The 27,189-nt window shown below is 39.4% G+C and overlaps 1 protein-coding gene across 1 annotated transcript; it reads left to right on the top strand.

Moving 5' to 3' along the window:
- Nucleotides 1–15,045: 15,045 nt before the first annotated feature.
- On the top strand, nucleotides 15,046–25,572 carry LRRC31 (leucine rich repeat containing 31). The gene is made up of 10 exons (XM_077785557.1): nucleotides 15,046–15,058; nucleotides 15,420–15,683; nucleotides 16,546–16,695; nucleotides 17,073–17,240; nucleotides 19,631–19,798; nucleotides 20,680–20,847; nucleotides 21,595–21,762; nucleotides 22,813–22,980; nucleotides 23,945–24,112; nucleotides 25,253–25,572. The coding sequence occupies exons 1-10, from the start codon at nucleotides 15,046–15,048 to the stop codon at nucleotides 25,570–25,572; spliced, it is 1,755 nt and encodes a 584-aa protein (XP_077641683.1).
- The last annotated feature ends 1,617 nt before the right edge of the window (nucleotides 25,573–27,189 follow it).

Raw genomic sequence — 27,189 nt, forward strand, 5'->3', positions numbered from 1 at the left:
AGAGAAGGTTATGCAGGTTGTTTCCCAGCTAAGCAGGTCACAGCTGGACCCTTCCGTGACCTTGGGTTGTAATGTTTTCCATGTAGAAACTTCCAGCTTTCAGGACATTGCAAATATTGCCCTTGCTTACACTGAGTTGTTGGATCCTACAATGTGAGGAAAATCAGGGTGCTGGAAAATAACACCTGATCAAAAGGAGGTAATTAAGCCCAAGCCTTTGCCTTCAGCCCTGGTGTGTCTGAGAGCAGTGATGTCCTCATACTTAGAAAGGCAGGTGTCTTTTATTTAATTTCAGAATTGTAATGGTTAGGAGCCCTGTCTACTGTAAACTAAGTGAAGCAGATGGAAAGAAATTGTAGAAATTATCTGTTCCAAATTACATCAGTCCCATAAGGTTTCTAAATTGAAGTAAAAAAGGTAAAAGAATGTGTTTTGTAGTGATGAAAACAGTGATATAACCACTAAGACTCAGATTAATGATAAATTATTAAATGTAATTAAAATATACATAATTAATAATTGTAAAGGAAGCAAGGCCTCTAACCCAGAGCCTGGATATTAAAAAGCTATCCTGTATGGAATGCTTTGAGTTGAGGAGTTGGCAGAGGGAGCAGACTGGCTCTGAAGGCTGCGTCAGGAGCATCTGTAAATTCATGTCACACTAGACTTGCACAATTTAAAAATAATTTAAAATTATTTTTTAAAATAAGGAGTTGGATTTCCATCCCCATTTAGCTCTGATGAAATGAATTCTGTCTGTCTTCTGGAAGAAGGAAGATGTAATGCTGAAGTGTTCTCATCCTGCTGATAGAGAGCTACAGCTCCAGGAGTTCAGCCAGCATTTGGTATAGGTAACAGTGAGGGAAATGCAAAGACAGGAACACTGTTCCTTATCCAAAAATGAGATTAGAGGAAAGTCCTCTTTTGTTACCCAAGCCATTTATAAATTAGATTTATTATTATTATTTCTTTTATTGCCTTTAACCTATTGATGAGTTTAAAATAATTTAAGTGATAGATATCAATCTAATTGACGTGCCTAAGGAACTTACCATTTCTTTGATAAGAGGGAAATATTTGGTCTCAAAATGAGTTTACCAAAAGGGTAAACATGTGAGTAATTTCAGCCATTTATACTGAAACTAGAGGCTGAATTTAGACCATACCACTGGTGTTTCCTCAAATAACAAGTGCTTTACATTTGTAAGAGTAGATGTTGGGTTCTGTGTTGGCCAAGATTTGGGTCTTCATGGCAACAGACAAGTCTGTCAAATCCCAGACCAGCACCACGGCCTTTGTTCTTGACATTTGTATCTGAACATGTTTCCATTTGCCTTTTTTTTTAGGATACTTTAGACTTAAAGCGATTTAGGATGCTGGGTGCCTCATGAAGAGCATTTGAGCTGCCAAAGTGCTTCTGAGCTGCTAAAGCACTTTAAAGCTCAGTACTAAAGCGATTTAGTGCTGGACTAAACTTTTCAACAGCTCAAAAAATAGGTGGTAACTGGAATGATGGTATTTGCCATACCATATTGTTCAGTAAGCCATTTAGGTGTTTTTATTTCTTGGATAGAGACTCTGTATTGAGCACTCTGCAAAACAAACTGAAATGTTAAACTTCATGCTGCCCTTCTTACAGCCTGGCCTTTGGCCTTTATCTGGCTCTTTTTTTCTGGAGAAACCTGGTCTGCCTGAAGATGTCAGTGCTTATTGCAGGGGCCTTGGACTAGATGGCTTTAAAGGTCCCTTCCATCCCAAACTGTTCTGTGACCCTGTGAAGGTGCAAAGAAACCATCTGAGGTTCAGAGAGCATAATGGAAAAAAGACCCAGGAGGTTTCAACCCCTTTTTATTCTAGTAGATCAGGGAAAAAATAAAATTAATAGCGAATTTTAATACTGACATGTTTGTGTCTCAGATGACTGACACATTGTGCTGCTTTTGCATTTTAGGAACTGCTAGAATGTGTCAGTCTCCTGTTTAAATCAAAGTTGTGAATGTGCTTTTTTTTTCTGGAGAAATGTCCCTGTGTGGGAAAAAGGCACACAAGTAAAAGACACTTTCTTCATCAGGCCTTCCTAGAACTTCTACACTTCCCCCTAAAATCACACCGGTGACTAAAATTATATGATGCAACTTCAAATTGTAGAATCATGGAAAACCTGGTGGGAAGAGAGCCATCTGTTCTGGCTCAAATCCCTCCTGTGGGTCCCATGTACCCTGCCTGTTCTGACAGGCATCCATTCAAAAGCAAGCAGCAGTAAGCGGTTAGAAACCAGTAGCACCAGTATCACTGGTGTTCTCTGGGTCGTCTGTTGTTCCCAAAATAAGTCTGGATTTTGTGTTGGATGTGAAGGCTGTTGACAGGCAGTCTCACACTGCTTCCTTTAGGAGATGAAGCAGAAACTATGTAAGAACTTTCTTTAAAACTTTTATTTAAATATGAAGTTTTCGTTTAAATGTTGGCATTTTCCCAGAATGTAGGGTATTGATTACAGCAGCATCCACAGAAAAGTGATCCATATTTACTGATATTATCCACCAGATGACCAAGATTCACAGACCACCATTTCAGACAATGTGCATTAGATAAAGAACTTATCCTTGCAAAGGTAGACAATGTGGTCTTTTGGTTTCACGTGGAAAAGATATAGTGGATATATTCCATGTATCATATAATAATATGATTTAAAAGTTCTTTGGTATCTTTTTCCACTAAAGCTGTAGCTTAATGTTTCCACTGACCCAGTTTTTGAATCGCCATAAGGCCAAAAGGAAGGTTTGATTCCTTAGTGAGGTTTTTCACTGGAGTTGCTTCATTAAATAATTCTGGTTTTTTTATTAATTGCCAATCAATCCTATCTAACTTATCTTGAATTTCTTCTCAGATGCATAAAAATAACTGTGGTATTTGTGATATAAAGTTGAGATGTTATTTCCACAAGAATTCTCATTTCTTTCTGCAAGTTGAATGGCAAAATATTCATAAGGTTCAAACTTACTTTAAAGGACATGTTTTGTATGTGTTATCTGTACTAAATTACTTCTTTATTTCCCTGAATTTCTTGTTAGCCAAGTATTGAAATGATCAAATGGGATAAATAGCTTAATAACCTAATATAAAGATTTGTATGTAACTCTATGTCAGGAGGAAGTACTGAACCTAACTAATCCATGTTATTCCATTTGGAAAAAAACACTTTTTCAGTTACTTAGCTGGGGTTCTGACTTGCAGGTTAAATTTAGGGTAGTTTAGGTTCATACTATTTTCATAACAACTCACATATTAGAAACCACACCAGCTGAGGAGGATCTGTGAGGGAACAGGGAAAGTACACTTCTGATACATTTATTAGCTGGGATTTGAGAGGAGCTCAAAATCTGGCATCAGGGTTCATATAAATTCATACACACCAGCTGTCCAGTGTTAGATTCATATATGGCTCTGCTCTGATCCTATTGCACAAATCCTGGCTGTACAGCACATTACAGGGATGAAGACAACTTAATCTCTGCCTTTAGAGTCTTACCCTTAGCAAACCCTTCTTGGCAGCAGGCAGAACCACTCACCCAGGACTAATTCTGTCTCAATTTATTAGATGAGAAGTGGCAAGACACGAACTTCATGAACCAGAAGCATTTTCAAATCTAGTCATGCAACAGTTTCAAAATGTCTATAGCAGTCTATGTGTTGATGTTATCAATTACTTTGACAAAACATGGTTTAGTCATATATAATATAGATTGGTTGGAAGACTTGTTTTTTTAGTTAAATGCACTGAGATCTCATTTACAAATACTGCTTTTATTTACATCAAACACATGGAATTAACATTCTTTAAAGTCCATGTTTAGTGAACTACAGCAGTGTCTCCACAGACTGGAAGAAGCTGAGCATTGTTTAAAATGCTCAGGTAAATCAGTCAAACACACAATATGAACATGTATTCCTGCTTATGAGGGAAACATATGAATGAAGATGTACATAATCTCATTTGCATTTCCATTGGCTTCCCTTTTAGAAAAAGCTCATCTGACTGCTTGAGAAATCAGGTACTGTTTTAAAAAATAAATATTCTAATATTATTAATAGTCTTAATGTTATTAGTTACTGGATCAAGAGTTCTTGCTCTGAATCTATGCTGAGGGTCATGAAACTAGAGTTTGTAATTGTTCCAGAATCCACAATCAGCAAAATAACAACTTTTGGAAAGGAAAAAACAGTTATGTTAGCATTATGTCATACAGGAGCATGAAATTGGAGTAAGGTGCAATTGGAGAGACTGTGGGGCTAAATTCTAATCCCAGATATGTGGGCACAGACTACTCAGAGACTGAGATTAGAGTGTAATCCTAAAACTGGATTGAGAACGATACATTCCCTAAAGAAAGGAAAATAACTCTATTTATACTATGTGTTCAGCCAGCAGAGTTTGCGTTGCATGCCTTCACACTGACTGGGAGACACGGACCTGCCTGTTCTTGAGCCAGCTGATTGCTAAAATTGTGAACAGCAAGTCACTCTGTTTTCTAAACGCGCTGTTCTCAACCAGTAGTCAAGGCTTAGTGCTGGCAAACTCAATCCTTCAGGAACTAAGGTGGGTTCATTACAAAAGCTCATCTTGTTCCCCTTGGAATGGCTGCAGGCGAGGGGAGACTGTGCTCCTAAGGCAGCACTCAGGCTGAGGCATGGGCTAAACCCAGAGGTGGAGAAGCACAAACACACAGCAAAAGCCTGCAAAGCCTACGAGGGGACAGGGACAGAGGAAAAGGAGCTGAATTCCTGCTCTTTGGTGTGGCACTGGAGGCACAGAGATCCAGGTGGGAACTGCTCCGGGCGCTTCTCCCTCTCAGCTCGGCGCTGTGGCCACGGGACTGGTCTCTGCACAGGCACAGGGCTGAGATTTGTGTTTGTGACAGCACCCAAAGGCTCCTCTGGGATCACTCTGAGGGATTTAACAACTTCTGTTAAAAAAACTAAGTACAATACCTAGGCAAGAACTAATGGAAATAGCAGAGAAAATGTATGTATGCACTCAGAACACTGTGCACCCACCCTGGATCCTGGCAAACTGCACAGGGAGATGTTTACAAGGAATGGGTCTTCCTATTACATCAGGTATATACACAGAGATAAAAGCATGATGTCATTTGTTTTCCTTGTGGATTTATTTCATAATTAGGGATGACACTTGAAACATTATCCTCTTTCTTAGACTCTTTCAGAAGCCTAGAGATTGCAAAATATGGAAAAAGCGGGGTCAGTTAAAAGGAAACTAAATTCTGTGATTTTTACTTTTTGATAATTATTACTTTTAAAGCATTAAAAATAAATGTGCTGATTTTTAATTTTATTTTTGAATACTGGAAATGGAAACCATGGGACACAATTTTTTCACATTGCTGCAGGGCCAGGTTGGTATTTCCAAATTAAATGCAGTTGAATTTTAGTGGGATTTGTGTCTCACTTTTACATGAAATGTCAGCGCAAATGACAACTCTCTCAGTGCCAAAAGTAACCAGGTAGTGGGAAGAGGAATGAGTTTTAGTTAGACTATTTAAAACTATTTTAATTTAGCAATTCTTTAACTTAACTGGCTAACTAAGAGTTTGAATCTAGAAAATTTGTACTGAATCATTTGTACCTGCCCTTTTCAGTTATGATATTAAATACTGCAGCAGTATCCCTTGACTTTTCCAAAATCCTACATTTGATGGGTCTTCCACCACTAGAGTAAATCAAGATGATGTGTGTTTCCATCACTAATCATTTCAGGTCAAGTTTCTTTATTAAAAAGCCAAATACATCACATCTTAAAAAATATTTGCAGGTATGTTAGAATATATATATGTCACAGATGTCAGATACTAAGCCCACTATTATTATCCAAATTCATGTATGAAGTCACAGGTTTTAATACAAACTTCATCCCCTTGTGAGATTAGCATATAAGATTGCACACCTGACCCTGTGAACAGGCTCAGAAATCAGCATCTCAAACAGATTGAACACCTTCACCTCCAGTTTGAAGGATCAGACCATGAGAGAATTACTTGAGTCAGGATTGCCTCCCTCCCTTACTCTTTCCATATTGTGCTGCACTGTGGAAGTCTGGAAATTCACATGTTCTCTAACTAAAGAACTTGAATTTTCCACTCCAGAGACAATGCAGTAGTGCCCAAGCCTTTCTCAGTCTACAGCTAATTCTACCCATGTAGTTAGATAATAACAAAATGTAAGGAACCCTTAATTACCTTAAGATATTTTTAAAAAATTTATCCCACTGTGTACATTGGTGTTCCACAAAGCTGCCAGCAATGGGGTTCGTTGTGATGTCTACACACATATAGCCAAAATTTTCACTGGGTAAATCTAATGTAGGTACATCAGACTAAAGCAGCCAAATATATCCTGTGAAGATGGCCTTGATTAATTCTGATTGCACGCTGATTTGGAAAATCCACTGCTCCAGGAAATGACTATAAAATATTGAGATTTTTCTGTTTTACTTTAAAAGATAAATTAGCACAAAGATTAAGATAAATATATTTATAACCACTTAGCTTTTAAGATTATTTTGTTATGCATAGACAAGGCAGGGAAACATTTGTACATACATAATAAGGAATGCAATCTGAATCCAAAGTCTTCTAGAAAAATACTGAGTATGCAACGACAAGCCTTCCCAAAGTAAAATCCTCTGTCTTTGAAACAGATCTTAAAATATTTCTAAAATGATCCAGTTATGTCGTAATAAATACAGTATTTGCACCTGAATATGCAGAATTATTTACCCATAAGAATACCTACAGCATATTGCTGAGAAATCAGAACTGATTTAATCACATAATTTACTTCTTCTATACCACCCTGCCTATTCCTAACTTTACTCAAATGCTGCTCTTAAATAAAGTCGCCACAAACAAATTTGCTTTGATCTGCTCCATTTCTGCTGTGAGACAAGCCTTTCCTATTTAATCTGAAAAATCATGCACCTTTTGGTATTATTTAACAGGTGTTTCATCACCACTGACATTAAAAACCCAGCACTTTTTATTTCATTTATACTTACGTCTATCGTGCAGACCTTAGTTTTGGGTACAATGAAGCCACCATGAACATTCAAGGGTGTCCCCTCTCTGTGAGCCTTCCTTCCAGGCTGCCTCACTAATGTGTTTGGCAGCTTTTAAAACACATCAAGATTAACATGTCAAAAACTGCCTTAACTAACGCTGACTTTACTTTAAATACAAACTGAACTTGTCTTGATTAGCTCTCATCCGTGCTCCTAAGCCCTCCCCACTCTGACATCACAAGCTCTTCTCCAATACCATCCCCTAACCAGGCTGTAAAAACATAATTACATGAAGAGCACTACACTGAGCTGATAAACCTATTTCACATTTAACCTGCTAAGCCGTTGTTAGCTTTTAAGATGCTTGATGCATTCACTTAAAATCTTCCCGTTCCAACAAGAAATACAAGACAAGGTTTGGAATTGCTTGGCTCTCCCCTGTTGTGTTACCTATTTTTACTGGTTTTTAGAAAGGGTGCGCTTCTGACTTGGCGAGGAGTTATCCCAGAAGTGTGATACCCCAGAGCTGTGTATCTGATGGGATTGGGGGGAGCTGCAAGGTGGAAATCCTGTTAAGCATATTGTGAGGCTAACACAGGGATCAGTTGGTTATACTGCTCAAGCCGGCAATTTACTCTTTAATTCTCACTGGCCAGGAGTTGGCTCTCAGAACCACTGCCTGGAAATGGCAGGTTTGGAAATGGCAGGGAGTGCTTAGTTTCTTCCAATATCTACTTCCATTGATGAGATGTTTGTTAAACCCTAATCACCTGCCTAAAATTCATCAGATGCTCGCTGCAACAAGAAAATATTGCCCCTTGTTCTCTCTAAAACACTAACACAGTGCCTGAACCGGGACAAATGGGCTCATTCCTATTGAAAATCACCCTCAGGGAAGTGTTATCATTAGCAAAGGGGTGTAATTCTGCTCTACCTCTGCACAACCTCACAGAAAACAAATTCTTTTTTATAACACAAAATATATTGGTTTTAATGTGGGATTATTTAAATTTTTTGAAGTGACTGTGACTCTAAATATTTTTGTTTTAAATCCCATTGTGTCTATTTTGTTGCTGCCTGGACTTTCTTTATACAGAAGAAAATCACACCCATAAATTTTGCTTTAAAAATCCACTACTGGGTTTTAAAAAAAGAATTTTATGTCTTCCTTTAAAAAAATTAAATTATTAGAGACCAGTTAAAATAAACTGAGAATAGTTTTCATGTAGTTGTCCAAATCTTTGCATGTGCAGGCAGACAAGGAAGCAAAGGAACATTCTAGGTTTAAAGATAATTTTCACCTTGTGTTCAGTCCACTCAATTTGTAGCTGCCTGTGACTTGAAATGCAATGAGGAGATAATCTTGAAAAATGTTTATTTACTGGAACTTTTTCAAGATTTTCTGGGTGAGGCTCTGAATTGAATGCTGTGTATGATGTGGGGTTGGCCAAATAAATAAAAGTAAAAACTTTCATCAGCATCCATTTTTCATCAGATGTTTTAGTCTATATGAGTCACATTTCAGAAAAACCACAAAAAAGTTCATTATCAGAAAAAATTCTACCTTCTTCCCGAGGTAGAAACAAACCCAGCAATATAATAAGGTCATATATTTATTTTTTCATGTTTTACCTAATGAGGGAAGTTTGGAGAGAGACACTGCTTCACAAGATCTCTGGCACATAGCCCTTGGATTCTGGCACAGATGCAGCATTGCTGTGTGCTGCAGTGAACTGTGACAAACACAGCTCGCAAAAATGCTTCAGTGGTCCCTCTCCAGGGAAGAACAAGTTGTTCTTGCCTGGATGTTGCAGGCATTGGGCAGGAGAGCATTTCTGTACCACACAGTGGTCTGTGTGTCCCTCAGTATTCCTGCTCCTGCTGGGTGTCTTCACCTGAGGAAAAATGGCAAATCACCAAAGGAGGAGCAGAGACATGTAGGAAATTAGTTATGAAGAGAAATTAATGAGCTTTAGGCAGTTTGGGTACTACTCTAAAGCTGAATTAAGAACAAGGAGATTCTCTCAATTAATTTCCAAAGAAATGTCAACTATTACCCATCTTTCTCAATTTCTGAAGTACCAGGATGTGACCTTTTGTTCCCTTTTGACAAAATCAATGGCAGACATAGCTCAGTTGATGGGATTTATGGTCTTCAAAAATGGAAGGTAAAAATTGTATTAGACAATTTTATTGTCTAATAATTAATAGACAGTTCAAAAATTACATTGGTTACCAAAATGCAGTGCTGAAATGGACTTGTAGAAGTAGAAAACCTGCTAAACTAGAGCCTAAGCAGGTTTTAATCCATTCTTTCTAAACACTGTCTGTCCTAAGTGGGGAATCTGTGAAAGAGTGATAATCCCTGTTTCTTCTTATCAAGTTTACTGGAGCAAGATAAAAATCTACTTATCTCCACTTTAATGGAGATATATAATGAAATGAACAGAGACAGAACTTGATAAATGGCTTATTTATCACAGGTCAACCTTTCTTTTTCCAACATGTAATCTGTGTTTAGATGTATCAGATTTTTAGCTAAACCTCACTTCCTTCCACATTTCCCCCAGAAAGGTCTAATCTAGAAGAGCACAGTTGCCAGAAGCAAAGTAAAGAGGGGGGGTGGTCTGATGGATGGGTTAGAAAGTCTGGGACCAGTCCAAAATTGAGCTTGAACAGAAGCTGTGCCCTAGGATTAGAAACAACCACCAGACTTTACAGTGCCACATTGCCTTGGAAATTGGGTCTTGGTCCACAAGAAATTGAAAAACAACCAGAGAAGGGAACAGGCAAACCTGTGTGGGTGTGACAGTAACGGACTGGGCTGTGCAGAATGTCCTTCAGGCTGGAACACTCCTTGGGAGTTAATTTTTTCCCCAATCCCTTGGTTGCAGGGTAGATGATTTTACTCCTTTCTGAGCTGCAGGACACTGAAAAGTGCCCACCTTTGGTGTTGTCCTGTACTAAATTCACACTGACAAGGTCAGCAGATACTGCAAAGGGAACAGGTTGCAACATGATTGGTTGTTTAGTGGAAAAGCATTACATTTACTACTGTTCTTGAGAGAATTTTGGAGAGACTAGGTGAATTACATAGCTCTCTCATTCCCAAGGGAAATCTGGGAATTAATCAGGGAGAACTGGAGTCAAACTGCGAGCAAAACTGAAGCTACTCAATTTTACTTAGTGTGGCTGATCTCAATTCTAAAAGCCAATGAGTGAACCTCAGGGGTGAAATATGGCTAACCCTTGAAAATTCTTTTGAATTCCTTTGAAAAGTCAATTGACCACACATTGCTTGTGGAAAGATTACTGGATTTTATGTGACCTTGGATCTAAATAGTTTAGAAGGTCTGGATGTAAAACCATACAAGTTGAGATTTCAAAGACCTGAATTTTTGTTTGGCTAGCATGGTGTAAAATGGGACTGATACATTTTAGTCAAAACTTTCAAACTGACCATTTGCTGAAAGATAAAATGTATTGGTAAAATTAAATTTTAATGAAAGCTGCACCGCGCCATGTTCCTGTCAGTTACGGAATTTATGGACATAGCTTTTAAATCGGAGTAATAATTAATGAAGCAAATCACAATACACATAATACCTTTAATGAAAGCATTTAATAGTAGACATGTTTTCATATTTGCTTGTTTAATTATTTTTTTCATTACCTTTTGTATGGATTTAAGGTATTTTTGGACATGTAAAGGCAAGTAATGGCAGCATTGATATTGCATTCAAAAAGTATTGAACAAATACTTTTTTTAGTAGTAACTTTTGAAACAGCAGCTAGAATACAGAGATTGGATGGTGTCATTAAGGATGACCCTAAAAATGGTTTATAACCAGTTCCTATATCTGCATAAATTTGCTCTCTCTGGCAACACACATTCAGGTTGAGGTTCCACAGAATGTAATGGGAGTTTTGCTGAACTATCCAGCTCCATTATAGCAGATGGTACTGTATGGAGGTAACACTGATCCTGTGACTCTGTTGATTTGTAATTAGATTTCTAGTAATTAATATAGTTTGCAGGCCTTGTATGAACTCTGCAGATTGCCCATTCATGTAAATGATTAACTGAAAGGGGATTAATACTGGCAAAAGTTCAACCAAAAAGAATTTTCCAGACTGAAAATCTTTTCTATCAGTCTAGTATATTGTTGTAGAGACTGAAAGTTAAGTTTACATTTGTGTAGCTCCATTTTAAAAGGAGTAACTTGATATATGAGTGTTAAAAATATCTGCACCGTGTGCATAAATGTACATTTGCTGCAATAAATCCCTAAGTCTTGCTTTTTATGGAATTCAAAATGCATATTCAATCTACTTCTTGTCACTACTATTTAATAGGAAGTAATGTAAATTCTAGTTTTGTAAAAAATAATATGGTTTAGAATTCTACAGTTTGTGTTTAGCTGCTCGTGCTGGAACATACAAAGACTGGAATTCTTACAACTATAATAAATCAGTGACAACAGGGGCTGTCACACAGCTCTGCACACAATCAGTTCATCCAGACTGATTATCACAATTGCAAGATTATCACAGAATCCCAGAATGATTTGGGTTCAAAGGGACTTTAAAGCTCATCCAGTTCCAAACCCCTGCCAGGGGCAGGGGCACCTTTGCCTCTCCCAGGTTGCTCCAAACCCTATCCAACCTGGCCTTGAACCTGGCCTTGTCCTGCCAAGTGTGCAGCCCTTCAGGTCAGGCAGGCACTCCCTGGGGAATGGTCCTTCCAGCCATTGTGTGTGCAGTCTCTTCTGAAGGATTTTGTCTGGCCCTAAAGCCAATCCCTGCAGCTCTGTGGATCACCTGGCTATACAGAAAGTGTAAACATAAAGTCAGCGTAAATTAGTGGGTGACACAGATGTTTGGCACAAAGCAGCACAGCATCAGTGCCAGCTGAGGGATTCCCAGCTGTGTGAACAAGGCTGAATTCCCCTCCCTCTGCTATGAGGAGTCAAAGCCAGAGGATGAATGGAAGGGACAGAGCAGGAAAGAGAGGATGGAGAGAGCTGTGGAGAGCATGGTTTGATGATGTGGCTGGGAAAGATGAGGGCAGCAAACCTGATGTTGGAACAGGCCACTCTTCCCTTACCCTCCCTTGGCACTTGTGTTCTGAACCAGCACAGCTCAAGAGTGTGACACCTGGAACTGCCAAACCATGGGGCAATGAACATTTTTCCAGCCCCACCAATTCCTTGCTCCATGCAACTTCCCCCAACAAATCTGGCCAAGCAAGAGAATCCTGCAGAGGCAAAGCTGGGGAAGGGAACTGCCATGGAAGCAAACAAGGGTCACAGTGTTATTAAATGCTCTAGCACTCAGATTATCAAAAATCTCTAACAGATAAACAGCCCACATCATTACATTCTATATAAATATAAGGCCGAGTGCCTCCTTGACGTAACTATGATTGTGTGATAGCAAGGATGGGCTTAGTCCAGTGTGTTTAGACTCTCTATTATTTTAACCAGATGCTTGGGGGTTTGTTTTCCTTTAGTGGATAATAAGGGCCATCCAAAACAGAGTTGCTGATTTGCTTGGGTTTCATTGAAAGAGACACTACTAAAGGGAGAGGAAATCCCCAAAATGATACTCAGTGATTAAGCACATAGAATATTGGATTTCAGTGTTTGCAAATCCTTTTTTTCAAATGAACTTGTGGCACTAATCCTCTAATGGCATTATTTCTTTGGAATATATGCCGGATTAAGGAGTCACAATGAGGCAAAGTACAAAAATCCACATTAATCTCTCCCTGATAGATGCTGTGTGGGATGCAACTTAAACTATTTTGTTCCAAAATTGGTTCTGTTCCTAACCTTGCCCCAGGTCTAGACAGAGGGAAGAGCAGATATAAACAAGTGTGACACTGAGCACTTGGCAGATGGTCACAGGCCATTTAACTGGATAGAAAGGGGAAGGCATCTATTATTTTTAAACTCCAAAAGCTAAGCCTGCCCTGTGCTGTCCATGACATGCTGCAGGAAGCAGACACAGGGCTCTGACAGGCAGGGGCAGGACACCTGTTCACAAGTGTGCCAGGGAGGAGATGGACAGAGCAGCGAACAGGGCATGGCTGGGCCTGGCTGTCGTGATATATTACATTTTCACAGCTCAGCCTGGGCCTATTGCAAAGAGCTGCTCATGTTTACAGCCTAGTGCAGCCACCTCGCTCTCCTTAGCCTGCTTTTTTGGGGGTATAATCCTGTTAGCACCTCTTCTCTCATAGCTGATGTAAAAAAAGGTAAGGATTTGCTTTTTAGGAAGAGGAGACCAGGTCACTGTGGTTCCCTTCTCACCAGATTACAGGGATGCTGTCAGAGTGCCCTGGAATATTGTCACTGTCTTTCAACAGTGGTGAAAGAACTCAGCTCAAGTGGTGAAAGAACTTCTGAGTTGGCAGCACATCGCCTGAAATACTGATTTCAAAGCATGTAAGTTAGTCCAGCCTAACCACTGTAACTGGTTCTTAACATTGTTAAGCACAAACAAAAAACTGTTAAATTCAGTTCTTCACCAACAGAAATGCTGGGATTTTCCACTGTGCATAACTGAGATGCCTAGACACATGAATTAGCACAAATTCCTGATGTGGATACAGCTCTGTAGTGAGATGCTGATTTCAGAAACAGAGAGAGGACAGCTACTCCTGGTGTCAGAAAACCTTAAAGCCAACTTGGACCTCCTTTCTGTTTGGGAATAGATGTGTGCCCTCCTTTTCTACAGGGAAAGATGGTTGATCACAATGGTTTTGTTCATTTCTAGCTGCTGTGAATGTTTCCCAGCATGGTACCTCTCATGGGCAAGAGGATTTTCCTGATATTCACTTTTCTCATCTTACCCTGTTGACTCCTTGGGGCACCCTGTGCCTTATTCCACCCTGTCTGAATCCTTTGTCTAGTTTCACCCTGAGTCAAGCTCTTCCTCAGGCTGGTGTCTGCTGGTTCAGCTGCTTGCAAATGAATTGTTTGTTTTATTTACCAGCTTTATCATTCCCCACCAAAATCACTCTAGTTTGCATATGTCTTTAGTGTATACAGATAGTGGATGGTCGTTTGTATTAAGGAAATATAAATTATATTGCACCAGGTATAGACAAAGGTGAGCAGGAAATGATAAGGGAAATGGGAACTTTGCCACATGAGAGGAGAACAGTTTGGCTAGTTTAGCCTGCAAAAGGCAAGACCTCATAGACTGAAAAAGATTGTCAAGGCTAAAGAGATTCAGAATAAATGGCCATGAATATGGTTCAAACAGAAATTTTAATGTTCACCATTGAGGAAATCAGACTTTAGGACAGACAGGCAAAAAAAAAAGGTGTACTGGAATTTGAAGTATACATAAGGTGTGTCCAATGATTGTGTTGTAATGTTGTATCATGGTGTTGCCCAGAAGATGATTGTGACTTCTCCTCTTGTGTCTCCTAAAATGATCAGGAGTGCCCGTCCTCCCTTTTTCTTACTGAGCTGTGCCTCCAGCACTATTGCTGACCAGTATGGACAAAAGGGGTGGGAAAACAAAGAGCTTTTCTTCAGGTACTCCTGTAATCTGATCTGTACAGTGACTCAGCCTCTCCTAACAGCAGCTGTCCCAGGAGCATGCAGTGGTGTGCGAGCAGTAGGGAAGATTTTGCTGCCACTTCCTTATTTCTGCCTTGAGAGCGATCTGAGCTGGGACATGATCGGAGCATTTAAATGGACTTCTCAACCCCAGGAACGGCAGACTTTGGGGTAGAGTACAGAGGAATAGAGACATCAGGAAAGAACCCACAAACCACTTGTGCAGAGCTGCTGCTGTCAAACTGATAAAGACAAACTGGTGAGGGAAAACTGCACGGAAAGTTCCTATTAAGGAAAGGAGTGAGGTTTTGTTTGCATGTCATGGCTCAACTATCCCACAAACCCTGAAAGTGCTGTAAAAACTGAAAACTGTGCAAGGGAACCTCAGGTGTACCCATGGAAAAGACAGGTATGTTCTTTGTTTAAAATAATGTCTCTCTACAGCAGGAAATCACAGCCAGGGAAAGCAGGATTGCTCTACAGCTCAGTAACTGTGCATGTACATCAAGGTACATTGGTTTGTATAATTTTTGTATTTCTAAGGAATACAACTGTGACAACACATTAATGCCAGCTTTTAAACATTGCCTCAGCTTTTTGTGATAGTAAGTGCTCTTCTGTTAAACACTTGTATCATGACTATGATATATGGTTGATGGAGGCAACAGAGGTCAAATCTCAGGGCATCTACCATTATGAAAAAAGGTAAGCAAGAGTAAACATTAATAAATTCTAATTCACACTAATTCTGTCTGGTGATCCCCTGAAAGATGACCAGAACTGCCAGCATAGACATGAAGAGGACAACCCAAAGAGTTCCCCATTTGACTTTGTAATGAAACAGTTCCAAGGAAAGAAGTGTGCTCCTGAAAAAAGGAAAGAGCAGCCTTCAGCCATCAAACAGTTCTTCAAAGGCTTTGACTTTGGGAAATCTGAAGGCAAGGACAGAAGGGAAATTGAAGAAACAGAAATAAATAATGATGGAGCTGATGATCAGAGTGAAAAGGAAGATCTCTCTGTAGAAGGTAATGCTGGTACAATAGTGAAACACATGTATATATTTTAATTTCATAGAAAATTGTCTGTTTTCTTGCTAGCCAAAATCCTGTACTTGCTGCCTACAGTTTATCCTCTAGCCAGGATTTACTTCTGATTGGAACATTATCAAGGATATACCTTCTGATCTGATAGGTGCTAAGCAAGGAGTTAGGCTGAGGAAGGGTAAAGCTTTTGGGTGACTTCTCTCTTGATCTGCAATGTGAGAGCCAGTACTGAAGTCAGCTCACTAGTTCCAGAGCTAATTTGGTTTCAGAGCCAAGCTTTGAGCAGTAGCTTGGCCTGTTGTATTTAAGATGGGTCTCTGTCCTGCTGTCTTGTTAAAGCATTCTGAAGACAACAGGAGCAGATGTTTCCTATCACTTGGTACTGGGCAGAGGAAGGGAATGGGAATCCCTCATGGATGTTATTTTGCACACACAAGGATACTCTTGTAATGGAGTACCTATTACTATTTTTCAAAAGGAGATGAAAGGTGAAGCTTAGAACCCTGTCCTTTGTCCTAATGGGTTTGGGTCAGTTTGGGGAAATGATAGGAGGGCAGCTACTCACAGCAGAGAGTGGATTGCTATTTTCTGTATTTTTTTGCTTTGCGAAGCTCAGAAAAGCAGGAACTACCTTACACAGATGTTGTATAAAAATGTAGCAAAACCTTTGTACTGATTTGATCTATAGTGATCTTATCAGTCAGGTTGTTGGTCCACATTGATGAAAAATAGAGCCTGCTTTATTGTCAGATATAATTAATTTCCTAAAGTCTTCACCTGGCAGCCTCAGGCAGGTTTTACACCTTATGTTTATTAGGAGATGTAACCAGGGCTCTATTTCTTTGTTGCTTAGATGGACTATCACATCTCACTTCTGAAGCAGAGTCACCATCTGGTGAGCAGAGATTTAACCAGTTCATGGAGAAACTGGGAAAGAAACCCAGCAGCAAGAATCTGGATCTAAATAATTGTGCACTAAATGCAGCAGATATAACAGAGCTAGGTAAATGCACATTTTATTCAAAGAATCACTTCATGTATTTCTTTAATTTTTATTTGCCTGTCCTATAATTCCCTCTACTCTTTTCCCTTCCCTGTCTTTTATACAGGCCATATTAACATTTCATCTAATGGTCCCAAATCTCTGAGATATATTAATTCATAAATTATATCAATTATGTAATAGATATAAATATAGAAATCATCTAGGTCTGTAAAGCAGATTAATGTCCTTGCACTTATGATACAGACAAGAAAAGTGAGGTACAAATTGTCATGGCTTTATAATTCTGTATTGATTGTAGAAAATATCTCAATATTAAGATGTATTGATATCCAGGGTGTGCAAACAGAAAAGCTTTTTCTTTTCTTTCCTTACAGCTTCTTTACTGCCATTTCTCCCAGAGCTGGAAGAGATCAGCCTGTCCTGGAATAGTTGTGCTGGAGGAACTTTGAAAGCTCTCACTGCCCAACTTCATCATGTGAACCTGTTAAAAGTCCTCCGACTTAACAACTGCAGGCTGACAGCTGAGGATGTCATCTCCTTGGGTACAGGATTTCATTTACATTTACTTCCAGATATCCTGGGGCTAATGTAACCCATCTCATCTCTTCCTACATCCCACTCCTTCTGCTTCCACAGTGGGCAAAGTGAACTGCTGTGAAACAGTCAAAACTTGGATTTATGGGTGTCCTTACACCTTTAGGTAGCTCTGCAGAGTTCATTCCTCAGGGTGTGAAGCTTTCATACTCAGAAGGGAACAGAATCCAGTCCTATTTGCAGAAAAGAATATTTTTAATTTGGATTGGTTTTTTTGCCTAGAAGCAGAGTCAATCACAATAGGTCAACTTACGTTTTGGAGCTGCACGAGAGGTGTGTGCTCATCATGAAAACCCCAACGATCTTTTGGGAGAAATCTTAAAACCAGATGTGCTGCCTCAGAGCTTTATTAATTGTTTTTATGTAATGTTTTTTCAAGTCTGGGAGAAGCTTATTCCTCTGGTTGCTTCTTTGCTTGGGGTGCCTGCACCCTGCCTTCTGCAAAGCATGAGATGGAAAGGTTTTTGAGGTGGTGTTGCACACTCAGGTTCTGGCATGGAGTCACCTCTGGGCCTGGAGTTTACTCTGAAGTGGATCTGTGGTATCTATTTAAAAGAAGGGAATACACAGTCAACTAGAAATTATAAAAGTTATTGCTTATTTTGTAAGTTCTAAACTGGATCTGAGTTATAAAGCTGGGCTTTGTTTGTGTCATTCATATCCAAGCCTTTTCCAGGAAAGGTTCAGAAATAAAATTACATACATGGTGGTAGATCAAAAGTGAGTCATGCAATCTCCTGGGGAGGAAATAAGCATCTATACAAAAACTGGTGAAAATATCTGCTGTGTTTCTGATGAGTATGAAATCTGTATTTAATTTTCTACTATTTTTTCAAATTTATTTCATTATATTCCAAACCTTTCTCATAGATTTTTTTTGTTGAGGTTATTTTTCCAATTGATTCACTCTGCCAGGTTCTTCAGGGCTGTTTCCTTCCCAGTTCGGTTTAGCTTCTGCTAGGACAGACACAAAATTGATCACAGAAATTGAATTTCCAGACAAAATGTGATGCCCTTGACACATAGAATAGCAACAGTCAGTTTGCATTGATTTTGCCTGTGATTTTGAAAACAGCTTGTGTTTTTAGGCCAATCCTGGCTGTGTGACCTTGTCCACATCTCTCTGCAGAAATGTGGCCTCTTGTGGACTCAGCACATCCTGCTTAGAAATCAATGTCTGAAATATAACCATAATATCAACCTATTCTATGTGGTTCCTCAGAGCTTGACTGTGAAAGGTGATAGGAAACAATTCCTGGAGTTATAAATGTGTCTGGAGCTCTATAGTCCTGTCAAACAGAAAAAGGCTATGCTACTCTTCTTAACTGTAGAGCATTGATCAGTATTCAACACTGAGGCAATAATTTAAAATAAATGCAAAAATAAAAATTAAGATGTGACCTTTTCTCTCAAACCCAGATATTCATTTATGGAAGTAATTATTTTTCTATTATAAATCTTTTGTGAGAAATTAATTATGAAAACCACATAGACATGAAAGGATATTATTGTTAAAATACAACTCTCAATTATTAGACTTTAGATCAAAAAATTGTGTATGACACTTTGAAATTGCATTTGCATATGGTCTGATTATTTGATCTTTCTTGGGAATGAGTTTATGCAAATATGCTCTGCCTCCCCCCTCTACAAAGTTAGGAAGCTGGATTTTACAGTAGGATGTTAGTATTTCAAATAAGCACTAACAGAGTTCACACTGACAGGTGTGTCAAGCCTTGAAAAGGCTGATTTTTCTGAATGTAGTAAAAGTTAGTTCTGTTTGCCTTGATATCATGGGAACGTTAGTTTGAGTAAAAACAATGCTCATCTTGGTTTCCTATGAAGTGAGTCAGAAATTCCTGCCAGAAATGAAAATTTCATGTTTCAGAAATAGTTGTGAGAGGAATTCTTTCGTTCCCTCCAAAATAACCTTTGTACACAGTACAGAGGATGTTGGAAATTTGCCAAATAAAACAGAGTAGAACTCTCCAGGACAGTAAATTCAGACTTGTCACTTGTATTGATTTCCCTGTAGACTGGACTTTCTGGACCCAGCACAGGCCAAACAGCCTGATGAGGGTTTGGGAACCTGAATAAATTTCAGGTTTGTGTGCACTGTGACAATGACTTGTGATCTATGTTACTCGTTAGACAATGTGAGATTTTATACAACATTGTTGCACAAGCAATAATTCATTTATTTAACAATTTTCCTGGCAAGACATTAATCATAAAGTAATTTGAGTATTAGGTAGCTAACCTTCCTCTTTAATATATTCCAAACATGCATGCACTAAAATTAATAAACAGAATGAATAATTCTAAACTTCTGTTGCAGGAGAGGCATTTGAAATTGTTTCTCAGCTTGAAGAACTGGACTTATCATGGAACAGTAACATAGGTGGAAAACTGTCACTGCTGACAAAAAAACTTCAGGAAGCATGCAAATTAAAATGTCTGAAAATTACAGACTGTAACCTGACAGCAAAGGATGGAGAATCCCTTGGTATGTGTGACCATGGAGCTGGACTGAGGCTGGCATCACAAAAATGGAATTTATTTGACTTAGATAATGGCTGTATTTAACTCATTATCAGTGAAAAGTTAATTTATTTCAAGTTCTGCATTATAACAGTATTTATGAAGTGGGGATTTAATGCACTTCCTTCCAAAGAAGAAAGTTGTTCTCTCTAATCATATGAGGGAAGGTTGAGAAGACCTAAACCACAGTCTGGCTGCCTCAGTGGTCCAGGGTTTCTGGATCCTTTGACACCTTCAGCAAAAAATGTGTGCCAGAATTTCCAACACTAATTACTTAAAATTAAGCAGCTGAATATGTAATTAGCCATGGGATTGGAAAGAAGGTCTGAGGATTGGGAATTTAGGCAGAGTTAGCAACCAGTGACCACTCTTCCCTTCTGTCCTCTCACTTTAGCAGCTTAATCCTGTGTGGTCTTTTTATCTCATTGTGTGTTTTAAAAGGTGTTTGCTCAGTAAAAAGAAGCCCCATGGCTCTCATCTCCATTACAGGAGGAGCTCCATATGTAACAGACATTCCTATATATATTCATTAGAAAATTTTATTTCTGTTTGTATTTCTGCTTTTTTTTTTTTTTTCCTGTGCATTTTACTAACAGTCCCTGTATTTTTTCACTTTTATTTTTATAAATGTTTTTCACAGATTTTCATTATTCCTAGTCTTTATTTTACTGGGTTGTTTAGGTAGAACAGAAACTTAGCAAATCTAAACCACACTGGCAGGCAAACCCTAGCCACGTCTTCCTGTTTATCATAGTGCTGGATTTTTGTAGGGTTCATCTGCATGTATTCTAGACAATTACCAATTCTGGTTTTCTTTTGTTTTCTTATTTTTTTTTTTTTCCACAGCTGAACTGTTAAATGTGATCCCAAACCTTGAAGTATTAGACATCTCTATCAACAAAAACATTGGCTGCAGCATGAAGGTTATTGCTCAGGATCTGAAAAATGTGCCAGGCTTGAAAGAGTTAAACTTGCACATGTGTGGATTAAAGCAAGACAGCCTCCAGGGCTTAGGTTAGACTTTATGTTCTGAAAACTTTCATTTTGAATAACTTGTACATCTGAAAACCATTTAAGAAAGGCAATGAGGTGGGATTTTGCTGATGGTTTGGCAGTACTAATGGGCAATCATGATTTGCTGTTTGAGCACTGGTAAAAGACTACAGGGCCTTTCAGCAGGAGCTCAATTTATCTCCCCTGAGCTGAAGCTTGTGAAAGTCAGTGGGGAGAGTCACCCTCCACACCATTAATCTGAGACACATCTCAGGGCTGTGGCTGTGGATGTGCTTCCTCTTTCATCAGAGAGAACATAGACAAGGACACAGACAGGCCAGCTAACTTTTAACAAGCTAATCCTGCTTTCCAAAGGAAATCCAAATTCGCCATTACCACTTAAAGTGTCCACTGAAGCCACATGAAATGGTCTTGTTATCTGTGTCTCTCCCTAGTGGATGTGGCAAAACAACTGGCATTCATGAACACACGCAGCAGTAATTTCTGCAAAAGGCTGAGGATTGACTGGATGTGGGGGATGAACTGGCCTCACCTTCACCTGCTCTCCCAGAGAAGAATGGAGCTGCATGGACAGGGAGGCTTTGCTGCATTACTGAATGTCTGCTGTGATTATACCCTAAAGCTTAGCCCAGGAGCTTTGCCTGCAATACCTTGTGCAAACTTTGACGTTGAAGCAAATAAAAGCCAAAGCCCTGACCAGTTTGACAGCAGCAGCCAGTGACCAGAGTGTTCCCTTTTGCATTTCAGACACTGCTTTGCAGCACCTCACAGAGCTAAGGAAATTAGACATCTCGTGTAACAGAGAGCTTGGTGGCGGCTTTAAAGCATCAACAGCTCATTTGGCCAGCTTGAAAAATCTGGAAGTCCTTGATCTTCACCAGTGCTGTGTCACAGAAGAGGACATGACTGTTTTGTGTAAGGACATGTTGAGGAAATTCATTAATGGTCTTGGTTTTGTCTTCTGAAAATATCTCAAAGACATAAAAATTCTGCCTGGCAGAAGAGCTGAGCTCAGTACTTTTTTCATTAGGCAGCTCTGAAAATGCAGTGTGGGGGAGAGCTTTCTTGATCAATGTGGAATGGATTTTTTTGCTGAACAAAAGGAAATCTCAGAGTGTCTGATCCCATGTGGAACTAAGGACCTGAATCTGCCATGATTCAGACCACAATGGGAATGTGGGAACTTCCACCAAACACTACTTTTTTTTGATAATCAAACATTTAGGAAATATCCAGGGGCAGCTCCCACAGTGGTTTAAGTTGGATGGATCCATGGTAATATAACTGCCTAAAACTCCCTTGGTGAGTAGCACACTGAGAAGAGGCTGATTTTAGGAGCTCTTGCATTGCTGCTGCTGTGTGCTTTCTCCACAGGTTGAATTGATGTAACTATAAACACTACTATGAAGAAAAAGGCATTTTCCAATCAATTTGTGAGACAGTTTATTTTTTTTTCTCTGTTATCATAACTTTGTTTTTACTTTTAACATCAACAAATCCCATGAGTCAAAGCCTATATTGCCCACATCCTATTTTCCATGACAAAGAAGGTAACTTGAACATATGATGATGAAGCTTTAGGATATATTAAATATTAGTAGTAACAATCATGATTTATTTTTAATTTATTTTATAATAGAGAATAATAACATTAAGACAAAGAAGTTTCAGTTAGCAATGAAGACATTTGGAAATTCCCTACTTCACCCAGAACATTTGCAGGAAGCCATGTTGTGAAAACCTTCTGCATAGTATGGAATACTTAACTTCTGAAACAGTTCTACTGACAATGACAAGGCTATTTATGGTCTAAAACATTACTCACCATGAATTTGAGTGTAAAAACTCAGCTGGTCTTGACTTTTGGATTGATTTATAAAGAAAAGAAATTATGTCAGGCAAATATACAACTACACATTTGTTATGGATCAGTGACTGTCTAATAAATATTTTGTGGTTTTGCAGCCCAGGTGATACCTTTACTCTCCAATCTTCAAGAGCTGAATTTATCCTCGAATAAAAATGCAGGATTCTCATCAGATCCTCTTCTGGGCAGGCTCAGGTTTTTACCAAAGCTGAGATCTGTGACCATCAGCAATTGTGGCTTAGGTGAAGAGTCCCTTTCATCACTAGGTAGGAATGTTTCTTTAAAGTGTGCCCATTCTCTGTGAATCCCTGTAGGACAAAGCATTCCCTTCTCCTTTGGCTGAACTCAGAGGATCATGGTTGCATTATACCTCAGGTCCTGAGTGAAAAATCCTGTGATGAAACCAGTGCTTCATGGGACCAGGTTGCAAGGGAAGAGAATTGTATGACTTCCTCTACTACACCTGAGTTCTCTTAGTCCTTTGTCTGATAGTGAGCTTTTATATACTCCTTAAATTTGGGGGAAAAGAAAAGCATTATTTTATATTATGCTAGTCTGGAAGTAAAATTTTGTTGAGAGTATTTTACCTCACTGCAAGTGAAAATTTTAGTAGAAACTTTCTGGGGTAGAGTTCAGCATGGGACAGTGGAGGAAATGACTACAGTGGTGGAAAAGATATTGCACAGCTGTGAAGAAAAGTTCAGTCTAACACAGGATATGTAAATTCAGCCTCTTTTGCCTACTTATTGCAAATCTCTGTGGATTAGTGGCCTTTGATAGGTGTTCCATATGGCACATGAAATCTTAGTACAGAGGGATCTCTCAGTTCTGTGTCTCGTGCACTTGTATTTTATACTGTTACTCGTGACATTAAACCTGGAGTAAGATTTGACTGCCTCCAGCAGAAGCAGTAGCAAGCTAAGCTGGTCAGAGGTCCTTGCAGAAAGAGCATTATGTTTATATCACTACAGTTATGTAAGAGTGACAATGTGGAAATCAGAGCTGTCAAAAGATACAGAGCATCTCACCTTAAATAGTGAGTTCACAGAAAAAAAAAAAAAATCACTGTATTTAAATTGTCTGACTTTTATTGGGATAAAAGAATTCATTCTAAGCAAAAGCAGTCAGGCTGTTAGGATCTTACTTATGGGTGAATTGCAGGTGAGGTGTCTGTTGAGGCCATGTTGTTTTCTCTTAGTAAGCAGAAGTTGCTGGTCTTAATCTTTTCAGCTGAGGCTGCCCTTCACCTTCCTGAACTGGAGATATTAGACCTTTCTTGGAATAAGTGCGTTGGTGGGAACCTAAAGCTGCTTTTGGGAGCACTAAAGCTTGCAACGGAGATTCAAGTGTTAAGACTGAGCAGCTGTAACCTGGTGGCTGAAGATTTGGCACTTCTAAGTAAGTATAACATGGTATTTACTAGCACTAAAGGAACTAGGGCATTTAGACCACAATTCAGAAGGGGCTTGTTCCATGGGCTGAGCACGTTTTTGCATAAATCAAATGAAAACATGGAAAATACAGAGTATTTTTCCCACAAAGGGATTTTATTTTTCTGTGTGTCTTGGACATGCCCAGTGGAAAAGCTGAAAAGGCTAAAATGCAAAGAATCTTTAAGCACTTTTATCTACTAATACAAAAAAAAAAATCATACAAAGCATAATTTAGAAAATGTTTTTTATATCAAATATTTAAAGCTGCATCTGAGGAGTTTTATTTTGCTCAGATGCTGTTTTATGGCTCAGTACTTTAGAGAAAATGTCTGTGCTGACAGGAATACTACCAGCTCCCAGCCATTAGGTGGGTTTCTAGAGCTGGACTACTGGGGGACAATTAAACCAGAAATGTTTTCACCTACCTCTTAGCAGCTGCTAAGAAATACTTGAAAATGGGAACCTGATAAAGAAATAAATTCTAGGATCCTTTTAAAAACTTGCTAATTTTATGCTACTCCTTCTGAGTCTGTGGGCCTGACTCAGGGGTTTGAGTGTCTGACATTGGCAATTGCTGTGTGACAACTGTAAACCCCTGGAATGTGAAATCTGGTGAGGTGAAGCCCAAATATTTTTGACTTTAAAACCATCACCCCTGATGGGTGTCTCCTTTGCCAAGCATATGTTAAGGACCCCTTTAGGGTATATTTGTCCCTCCCACGGTGAGAGGTGGCTGTTGTAGTCAGTCATGCAGCCTCACCTAGTTTTGCTTTCCTCTTTCTAAATCTCCTTGTAAAGTCTGTCTGCCTCTTATAATTGGCACTCAATGTAACATCCTTCCAGCTGACTCCAAGGTTTTCAGGTGGCCACACACTTTTAACTCAATACTTTTTTCCTTTTGAACTGCCTCTGCTTTAAGTGTTGTAAACTCCTTCAGCTGTTATAAAACTGAGATCAGCAGCAAGTGGTTTTATGTTGCTGAGGAGTTAAATCTTGCTGTTTGACTGCTGAAATGAGGTATTAAAATAGCATTCTCTTTTCTGAGAAGCTTTTAAAGCAGTTACCAGGATTTATTAATTGTGTTTGTGTCTGTCATCTCTTGCAGCATCCCTGAGGCAAGATGGCCATTTAGCCAGATTACAGAAGCTGGATTTGAGTTATAACAACAACATCTCTGATGAAGGCTGGGCTGTTTTCTGCCAAGGTTTAGGAGCATTCAAGGAACTCTCAGAGCTGGATGTGAGCCTCCGGCCGTCGTCCTGCAGGGACTGTGGGCCGTGGTTTGGGGAGCTGTTGGCAGCACTGACACAGCTGCCAGCCTTGGCAGAGCTGGCCATGCAAAGATGGGCCCTTTCAGAGTCCCAGAGGAAACAAATGGAAGGCTTTAATCAAGACAACAAAAGAAACATTCGTTTGGACTGTTGATGAAGGTTGGAGGTGTCTGAAAGGCCTTTTGGGAGCAGCACGTGAAGCAAGCATTACATGTGGCTGACTTGGAACTGACTGCAGTTTGTAATAATCTCTTGAAATAGTTTTGCAGTTATTGAAAACTGTTATTTGACCTTCTGCAACATCAATCATTCAATTTCATAATGTTCTTTCAGATCTCTGGGCCACACTTACTCTACTCAATCTTCATGTTGTGAATATTGGCAAGGCCACTGCCCACAGAGCAGTGCTGGGGTCAGTGGGAGGGGCTGGGGTTTGTGTTGATGCAGGTGGGTGGGCAGTGTGAATGTGGCCTCAGAAAATACCTCTAATGTGAAAATACTTGAAACATCCATGTTTTAAATTTTAGTTTCTTCTCCCCTCAAACTTTTGCCTCTTTGTGAATTAATTGAATCATAAGTTGGAGATTTGGCATCCATCCTAACAATTCAACATTATAGATTAATCCAGGAAGGAGAATACAGAAGGAGCTCTGCTCTGGCCCTTGATACCATCTCATAGTGTAGATGAGTCCTGTGTAGAGAATCAGCGTAAAATCAAGGTAAGAAACACTTAATTGGTGTCTTTGCATGTCTCGGGGCAAGGAAAAAGCTATGGTACATTAAATCAGAGATATGTCCTGCTACTTCAACAAGAATTTTGGTTACAGAGAAATCAGTAAGTGCCAAATTCTGGCACAGTCACTTGTGTCATGGAGCATGTTAACCCACACGTGAGCTCCAGCACTGCAGTGGGATTATTCATTGGTAAGGTATTTTAGGAAGTAAAGATATTAGATCTGCCCACTGAGTGAGGAGTCTTAGAGAAATCCTGAGGCAGCTTGAGGGATAAAGTACTGCTCAATTAGCTCTGAGCATCTCTACATGCTGCAGCAGTGTCCTGGAGGAGTGGCACAACAGGATCATTCAGTGGCATCTTTCTAACTTGCTAAGGCCCCCCTCAGCAAGTTCTCCCTTGCAGATGCTGATCAATATTCAGCTTTCAGTCCAACATCTGCTTTTTCCTGTTCAGGGCTATAACCAGAAGCTGACTGTGCTGATACCTATTGATCATTTAATCCATGATTTCATGTAAGAGTCACCCTGGACTTCCTGGTTCCACTTTCAGTTCCACTTGAAAAATGCACTTTGCTCCCCTGATTTGAGAAATGTGAGTTGAACTCACATTTCTCAGTCGGGGGCAGCAAGGAATTGATGTGTGGGATCCTAAGCCTCTGAGATAAAGCAAAGACCCTCTGCTTCATTTAGGGCTAACAAGAGAGATGTTCAAGCAGTGTCATAAGCCAGGACAGTTGTTCTAAAGAGGAAAAACCATCATGTCTGTTTAACAGCATCACACCAACCTGCTCTCTTTATCACTTGTCTTCACACGACTTTCCTCCTCAAATCCTCAAATCCAACTGGGAAATTGATATTTTATCTGTTTTGTGAGAATTTCTCTGAATGAATCCTTTCCCACTTGAATCTCTCTCTCCAGTTTACCTTTATTGTCCACTTTCTGTTGAAATCTTCCTAACTGGACTCAAATTCAGTGTTGGAGTTTCTTGTTCTTTCATAGCTGGATTCCTCATTCTCAGCTCCAGAGCCCAGGATA

This window comes from Lonchura striata, chromosome 10 (genome assembly GCF_046129695.1).
Source record: "Lonchura striata isolate bLonStr1 chromosome 10, bLonStr1.mat, whole genome shotgun sequence".
NCBI classification, from domain to species: domain Eukaryota; kingdom Metazoa; phylum Chordata; class Aves; order Passeriformes; family Estrildidae; genus Lonchura; species Lonchura striata.

Bases quoted from the DNA above. Each gene is read 5' to 3' on its own strand.
- LRRC31 (XM_077785557.1), top strand. The intron at 17,241-19,630 runs GTACAGGATTTC...CTTCTGTTGCAG, and splicing joins TGAGGATGTCATCTCCTTGG to GAGAGGCATTTGAAATTGTT. The intron at 19,799-20,679 runs GTATGTGTGACC...TTTTTTCCACAG, and splicing joins AAAGGATGGAGAATCCCTTG to CTGAACTGTTAAATGTGATC.